This window comes from Orycteropus afer, unplaced genomic scaffold, assembly GCF_000298275.1.
Source record: "Orycteropus afer afer isolate SDZICR_OR568_19922 unplaced genomic scaffold, OryAfe1.0 scaffold00209, whole genome shotgun sequence".
In the NCBI taxonomy this organism is placed as follows: Eukaryota; Metazoa; Chordata; class Mammalia; order Tubulidentata; family Orycteropodidae; genus Orycteropus; species Orycteropus afer.
In genome coordinates this window covers 1,812,017-1,820,703 of record NW_006921796.1, presented here as the reverse complement: position 1 = coordinate 1,820,703, position 8,687 = coordinate 1,812,017, and the positions used below count along the sequence as shown (strand labels likewise).

The following is an 8,687-nucleotide window of genomic DNA, read 5'->3' as shown; positions in this document are numbered from 1 at the left end:
AAAAAGACAGGAAAGGAAGAAAAGACCAAAGTGGATGTCAGAAGAGACTCTGAAACTTGCTCTTGAAAGAAGAGTAGCTAAAGCAAATGGAAGAAATGATAAGATAAAAGAGCTGAACAGAAGATTTCAAAGAGCAGCTTGAGAAGACAAAGTCAATTATTACAATGAAATGTGTGAAGACCTGGAGTTAGAAAACCAAAAGGGAAGAACACATTCGGCACTTCTCAAGCTGAAAGAACTGAAGAAAAAATTCAAACCTTGAGGTACAATACTGAATGATTTTATGGGCAAAATACTGAGCTATTCAGGAAGCTTCAAAAAAAGATGGAAGGAATACACAGTCACCGTACAAAAAAGAATTGGTTGATATTCAACTATTTCAGGAGGTAGTACATGATCAAGAACAAATGGTACTGAAGGAAGAACCCAAGTTGCACTGAAGGAATTGGCAAAAAACAAGGCTCCAGGAATTGACAGAATACCCAGTAACATGTTTCAACAAATGGATGCAGTACTGTAGACACTTACTCATCAATGCCAAGAAATTTGGAAGATAGCTACCTGGCTGAAAGATTGGAAGAGATCAGTATCTGTGCCCATTCCAAAGAAAGGTGATCTCACAGAATGTGGCAATTATTGAACAATATCATTAATATCACATGTAAGTAAAATTTTGCTGAAGATTATTCAAAATCAGTTGCAGCAGGATATTGACAGGGAACTTCCAAAAATGCAAGCTGGATTCAGAAGAGGATGCTGATGTCAGATGGATCTTGGCTGAAAGCAAAGAATACCAGAAAGACGTTTACCTTTGTTTTACTGATTATGCAAAGGCATTCATTCGATTACTGGGTTCACAACAAATTATGGATGATATTGAGAAACAGAGGAGTTCCAGAATATTTAATTATGCTCTGGAGGAACTTGTACATAGATAAAGAGGCTGTCATTTGAACAGAACAAGGGGATACTGACTAGTTTAAAATCAGGAAGGGTATGTGTCAGGGCTGTATCCTTTCACCATACTCACTCAATCTATATGCTGAGCAAATAATCTGAGAAACTGGATTATATAAAGACGAATGTGGCATTAGGATTGAAGGAAGACTCATTAACAATCTGCGATATTCGGATGACACAACCTTGCTTGCTGAAAGTGAAGATGACTTGAAGCACTTACTGATGAAGATCAAAGGCTACAGTCTTCAGTATGGATTACAGCTCAACATAAAGAAAACAAAAATCCTCACAACTGGGCCAGAAAACAACACCATGATAAATGGAGAAAAGACTGAAGTTGTCAGGGATTTCATTTTACTTGGATCCACAATCAACACCAACGGAAGCAGCAGTTAAGAAATCAGTCGTCGTATGCACTGTGCAAATCTGCTGCAAAAGACCTCTTTAAAATGTTAAGAAGGAAAGATGTCATTTTGAAGATTAAGGTGCACCTAATCCAAGCCATGGTTTTTTCACTCACCTCATGCATGTGAAAGCTGGACAATGAATAAGGAAGACTGAAGAAGAGTTGATGCCTTTTAACTGTGGTATTGGTGAAGAATATTGAAAGTACCATGGACAGGCAGAAGGAACAAATCCATCTTGGAAGAAGTGCTGCTGGAATGCTCACTGGAAGTGAGAATGGCCAGACTTTGTCTCACCTACTTTGGTGATGCTGTCAGAAGGGACCATTCCCCGGAGGAGGATATCATGCTTGGTAAAGTGGAGGGTCAGTGAGAAAGAGGAAGACCCTTGATTACATGGATTGACACAGTGGCTGAAACACAATGGGCTCAAACATAGCAATGATTGTGAGGGTGGTGCAGGACCAGGCAGTGTTTTGTTCTGTTGTACACAGGGTTGCTATGAGTCAGAACTGACTCAATGGTACCTAACAAGAATATAACAACAACAACTAGTAATCTACTAATTATCTTTGAACTAGACTTACCTCTTGGAGTACATATTTGTGACAAGCAATCTCTGGATGGTACAAACAGTTAACATGCCTGGCTGCTAACCTAAAAACTGGAGGTACTAGTCTAACCAGAGGCACCCCAGAAGAAAGGCCTGGAGACCTACTTCCAGAAAATCTGCCACTGAAAATCCTGTAAGGTCACCATGAGTCAGAATCATCCTGATGGCAGCTGGTTTTACCAGTTTTAAATGGGTATTTAAAAAAAAAAAAACCTCACTGACATCAAGTTGATTCAGACTCATAGTAACCCCCATTGGGTTTCCAAGGCTGTAAATCTTCACAGAAGTAGATCACTCCATCTTCCTTTCACAGAGCAGCTGGTGGGTCTGAATGACTGACCTTCAGGTTAGCAGCCAGATGCCTTATCCATTACACCACCAGAGCTCCTCAAAATGGGTATATAATGCACTGCTGTCGAGTCAGATCCAACTCATGGTGACCCCTCCGAGGTGGTATCACTATGGAAGTAGATCACCCAACTTTTCTTCCGAAGACTGGCTGGTGGGTTTGAACCGCCAGACTTCTGGTTAGCAGTAAAGTATCTACAAATGGTGGCAGTAAATGCTAAGAGCCATGTGAAAAGCAATAGCAATAAAATGATATAAAGATGTTCAGAAGTGTATTAACATTCCAGTCAACATGATCAAGAAAAGTACCATGGAAAAAGGGGTATTTGAGCCAAGCTTTGAAGGGGTAAGGAGAATTTTTTTTTTTTTTAGTGTACAAATCAACAGTTTTTAGTGTACTCCTAGAATTATACAACCATCATCACAATTAATTCTAGAACAGTTTCATCAACTCAAAAAAGAAATTCTGTGCCTCTTAACTACCATCCCCTCCCCAAGTCCTCTCATCTTTCCCAGCTCTAAGTAATGAGTAATCTACTTTCTTTCTTTCTATATCTGCCCATTCTGGACATTTCACATAAATGGAATTATATGGTATGTGATGTTTTATGACCTGCTTCTTTCACTTAGCAGTTCATCCATGTTTAACATGTATCAGTACTTCATTCCTTTTAATGGCCAAGTAATATTCCATTGAATCTTTATCCATTCATTAATTGATGAGCATTGGGGTCATTTCCACCTTTTGGCTATTATGAATATAGCTGCTATGAACATTCACGTTCAAGTGATTATGTGGCAGAATTTTAATAAGAGACAAGCAAAGGAAAGGACTGAAATATTTTAAATCATTTGATCCCAAAGATGATTCAAGATAAAAGTTTTCACTGGGTCTCTATCAAATGAATTTTTTGTAAAGCTAAATTTACTCAAGTCAAAGGACTGTCTTTTATTGTGAAACCTTCCATTTTTAATGATAAGCATTCTTTTAAAGTGATGGCAATAGCAAAAGTTAGATTATTAATATATTTAATAAATAATTTTTTTTTAAATTTTGATTTTCTGTTATATCCCAAAATATAAGAAACATAGTTGCATGAAGGAAGTAGCATGAACAAAGGAAAGAATATGGAAACATGCAAGATACCTTCACAGCAACATACAAGTCAGTGGTAGCTGTGCTTGACATGCACTGGCCAGGAACTGAGCCTCAGTTTGGGAGTATGGGTAGCAAGAATTTTACCACTGAACTACCACTGCCCTCAAGGAAAACTACCAGGGTCCCCCCTTCTTCCCATTAGTGTTGAGATCACATCTTAGCAGATGAGATACATAAGCCAAAAGAAGATCTTAAATGGTGGGCTAAGGGGTTTGGGCTTTATCCTATAAAAAAACAAATTAACTGCCATAGAGTTGATTCCAACTCACAGCAACCCCCTTTGGGTTTCCAAGGAGGTAAATCTTTACAGAAGTAGACTGCCTAGTCTTTCTTCTGAGGACTGGCTGGTGGGTTTGAACCGTCAACCTTCTGGTTAGCAGTCAAATGCCTTAGGAACTATGTCACCAGAGCTCCTTTTATCCCATAGTCAACCGGAAAAGTAATCAAGTTGTTTAAATATGAAATTATTGATTCCAAGATGTCACTTCATTCAACAAACAGTAACTGACCTACCATTATACGAAAAGCACTGAATGTGGTACTATGAAAACAGAGTGAATTAAACTTTATCGCTGCCTTTTTGTAACTTAGTCTTTAGAGGAAGAAAACAGTCTGTCTCTATTCACTACTTTTACCTTTTCTTATCTTTTAGAATGGGTAATACGTATTACTAAAAAAGAAAGTGGGGGGATCATTTTTACAAAGAAAATATGGGGCTATTCTTCTTGTGCTTAGTAGTTTTAATTCACCCATTATATGGCAATGTTAATTGCTGGGTGTACAAAGGTAAGTAAGATATAACCCCTATCCTACAAAGGTATACAGTGCAGACTCTATAAACTTATAAACTGCTCTAGAAAAATATGACAGCAGGCATTTAAGTAGGTATTATTTATCTATGGCTTCCCACTTAACAGCAAAAAACAAACAAGCACTTATTATTATCACTCATGATTTTAAGTATTTTACATATGTTAGCTAATTTATCCTAACGACCTTATGAGAAAATTATTATTATTACACTATTGTAAGATATTATTAATCCATTATAATGTATTACTTTCATCACCCTTTTCCAGGCTCTACATTTAATGATATTATTTCTGCTAATGAAAAATTATTTTAGATATAGCTATTTCATCCACATCAGCACATAAACATACTGTAATTTCTGTCATTTAAAAAACAAATCCTCTATTGATTTCACCCCCCTACACACACACACACACACACACACATAATTTCTCTTATTCTCTTACAACAAAACTCCTTGAAAGAGTTGTCTGTATGAGCTATCTCCAACCCCTCTCCTCTCCGGCTCTCTTAGCTGTTATTCCAAACAGGCTTTCACCTCTGATACTACTGAAATCACTCTAGACAAGATTACAAATGACCTCAAAATATTAAATTCAACTTTTAATTTTCAGTCTTCATCTTACTTGAACTATAAGTAGCATCTGAACATAGGTACAACCCTTTCTTCCTGGAATTACTTTCTTTACTTGGTTTCTAAGACACCAAATTGTTCCAGATTTTCTTTTTACCGGCAGCTCCTTCTCAATCTCCTCTGCTGGTTCTTTCACAGCATCACAATTTCTAACTATCACAGTGCCCCAGGCTTAGTTCTTAGATATCCTCTCTTTTCCGTCTAGACTCTTTCTTCATGATCTCACTCTAATGGCTATGTGAGAATGCCACACCAGGATGGGGATTTTTGGTTATCCCGTTTACTACAAAGTCCCCTTGAATCAGAAACAGCACCTGGCACATACTAGGTGCTTGACAAATATTTGTTGAATGAATGGATAAATGAACAAATGGCTTTTAATCTGTCTTTATAATTCTCCACTTTCCACTTGAAGGATCTGTCCTAACACCAGATATATCCAACCGCCCATTTAATATCTCCACTTGGATACATTATACAACGCAAAAGCAACCACTGCCGTGTCACAGCGACCCCTCCTTGGGTTTCTGAGGCGGTATCACTTAGGGAAGTAGATTGCCCAACCTTCCTTCTGAGGAGTGGCTGGTGAGTTTGAACCACCAGCCCTCTGATTAGCAGTCAAATGCCTTAGGCACTACGCCACCAGAGCTCCTTGGGTATGCAACAGACATCTCAAACTTAACCAACCAAGAACTTCAATCATCCTCCCAACAGCTTCTCTTTCTTAACAAAGTGCAACTCCATCCTTCTAGTTTCTCAAGCCAAAAATCTAGATATCGCTCCTAACTCCATCTCTTTTCTCTCACACCACATATCCAACCTGTCAGCAAATACTGTGGGTTCTGCCTTCAAAATAGAACCAGTATTTGACAACTTCTCACCACATTCACCATTATCACCATGGTCCATTATCCTCCACCACCTGGATGAATGCAATAGCCTCTAACTTGTCTCCCTCCTTATGTCCACCACCCACCACCCCCGCCCCATTCACTCTATTCCCAGAACCACAGCCAGAGAAACTGTTTTCAAACTGAAGTCTGATCACACCACTTCTCTGCTCATAACCCTGCAATTATTATTACTTCACTCAGAGAAAAAGCCCAAATCTTGACAAACGCCTACAAAGCTTTACTCAGTTTGGCCCTAGCACATCTCTGGCTTCATCTCCTATTTCCCTCCCTCACTTATTCTGTTCTGAAATCAAACTCTGCTATTCTTCCAAAGGTCAAGTACCATTTCCACCTCAGGGCCTTTCCCTTTAGTGTTCCCTCTTCTGGAAAGCTCTGCCTCTAGATAGCTGTATTTCATCACCTCATTCAGGTGTTTGCTCAAATGTCACCGTTCCCATGAGTTTTCCCCTTATCACCATATTTAAAATTGCAACCCCAATGCTGTATTTCTTATGCCATTTCTCTGCTCTATTTTTCTCCACAGCACTTACCATCAGCTAAAATACTATATGCTTTATTTTCTGGGACATAAACTGAAAGAGGGCATTTTTGTCTGTTTTGCTCACTGCTATCTCACTAGCATTTAAAGCCCTACCTATCCGTTGTGTGAATTATTTCATGGCCGCCAGGGAGCCTAACAAATCACGTAGCCTAGTTTTTCAGGAAAAGATCATCAAACTTCCCTTAGATTTCTCCCAGTTCTCATATACCTAGAAAGATGGTACTTTGCATAGAAAGAAAAAGTGCCCTTTGTCTAGTCAACCACAAGGAGGAGTGGAGAGGAACAGCTGAGCAAAGAGAAACCCGAATATGCTGCTGCCTTGCTTTTCCTACAGTAACCTCAAGGTGGAAGAAAACTGCATTTGGCGGTGACGGATTTAAGTGAATGATTTTCTGCATACTATGAGTTACACACACATAACACACAAACGTAAGTATTAAAAGACAATCCTTTCGAATGCCACCCAGGCGCTAACGCAATCAACTCACAGGCCACGAAGGGTCAAGTGTGGTTTTTTTTAGCTCCACCACTGAGAATTCGCCAAAAATCTAGGGGCAAAGTTCCTATGAGCTGCGAGACACACGCCACTCACAGCTGATGGCCAAGGCGTCCCAGGCTGTCAACACTCTCTGGCCAGAGAAACCGACTTTAAGTCAATTCCATTGGGTATTTATATGAAACACCTACAATTCTTAAACGTTGTAAGCAAGGAGGCCCCAAGGATAAATTTCTCAGATTTGGAAGATCGCATAGCAGGTCATGAAGGACCAAACACCGACATCAACGTACACGGGGTTTTGACTCACCGCCACCTGTTGATCCCCACGTTAGACGAGCCGGCGAACCAGGGGTCAAGGATGTAAACGCAGCGGATAGTGTCGGCGCCCTGAATGCACTCCTTCAGGGCAGGGTTGTCATGCAGGCGGAGCCCCTTTCGGAACCAGTGCACGGCATTCACCCCCATCCCGGCGGCCCGCGGGGTCGGCGCCGAGTTCCTCCAGAAATTCAAGAAAGGAAGGGCCGGCTCATAACCGACACCTTCGCTTCCAAGAGAATCGCCGCACCCAAGGAGTGAGGAAAGGGCGGCAGAGGGGGGACAGGAAAAAATGAATATGCGGAGGGGCCGCGAGAACAAGAGGGCGCGGGAAGCGTTGCTGGAAGATGAATGGAGGTTGCCCAGTCCGGGTGTGACGCCCTTTAGGACCCCGCGCCGGCCGCAACCGCCTGGGGGAGACGCATAACTTCGAGGGCCTCGGATCCCCCGCGGTTGAGCAAGTTCCAGGAGCTCGTGCCGCCACGACGGCCCGAGCCAACACCGGCGGCCCCAGGAGGTTCGTCACGGAAACCTCGCCCCAAAGGCGGCCCCCGAGGAGAAAATGGCCCGCCGGGGATAAGTCGCCAAAAGAAATGAGAGAGGATTCAGTCACTGTAAGCGACGGTACCTCGCGGCCCGGGAGATAGGAGTAAGGACCGAGGAGGAAGGCGGTGGTCGAGGACGCTGGATTGTTGCCGGCCGGTGACCGATCCCGAGGCTGCCCGGGTGACGACGCCGCGTCAGCGGCCTCGGTTCCGCCCCCGGCTTCTGGTTGGCTAGCACATACCCCACGTGACCACCGGCACCTCACGTTTCTGAAGTGTGTTTACTACATTGGGTCTGGCTAGGGAATCTGCTCGTGCTTCGGTAGCTTCGAAAGGGCAGTACCCGCTCAAGACTGTAGATCCTCGTTCCAAGGCTGGGACCCCTGCCGCTAGCCCTTTTCTCAGCCGTCTGGCGCCAGCGACGACCACAGGCCCCATGTGAGGAACGGCTTAGCTCCGCCCTTGGGGGCCGTGAGAGGCCACTATTGGCTGAGGCTCGCTGAGACCCGGATGAGCACGGGGCTGCGGGGAGCTCGCGGGCACGCGCTCAAGTCTGGGAAGCGCGCTTGCGCTCTTGTTGCGTCCAGGAGGGGAGGGCGGACTGGTAGGCAGGCGCGCGCGGCAGTTCTCTTTTAGGGTAGTAGGAGGTAGGTAGGTCGTCTCTGAAGCTCCGAGAATCAACTGTGAAGCCTGGCGTGGAGTGAGGGGAGATTGGGGTGGAAGGAGGAAAGTCGGAGACTGCATTTAGTTAGACTTTGAGCCCAAACCATGTGCTTCAATCAGAGATCTCTATTTTCGAGGGCCCAAACCTGGCACCCTCACCATTCTGACCTCGTGGCGTGGCACTTGTGGACTCCCTCTGTGAAGGAAGGGTAATTGGTCAAGTTGTGAGGATTTTTGTTTTCTTTATGTTGAAGTGTAATCCATACTGCAAACTGTAGT

General features: G+C 42.9%; 1 protein-coding gene across 1 annotated transcript in view; it reads right to left on the bottom strand.

Moving 5' to 3' along the window:
* CRY1 (cryptochrome circadian regulator 1) overlaps window positions 1–7,350 on the bottom strand; it is a 105,494-nt gene extending 98,144 nt beyond the window's left edge. The window contains exon 1 of the mRNA XM_007948230.2: window positions 7,193–7,350. Coding sequence (XP_007946421.1) covers window positions 7,193–7,350 — 158 coding nt within the window. The remainder of the gene's footprint in view (window positions 1–7,192) is intronic.
* Window positions 7,351–8,687: the final 1,337 nt, after the last annotated feature.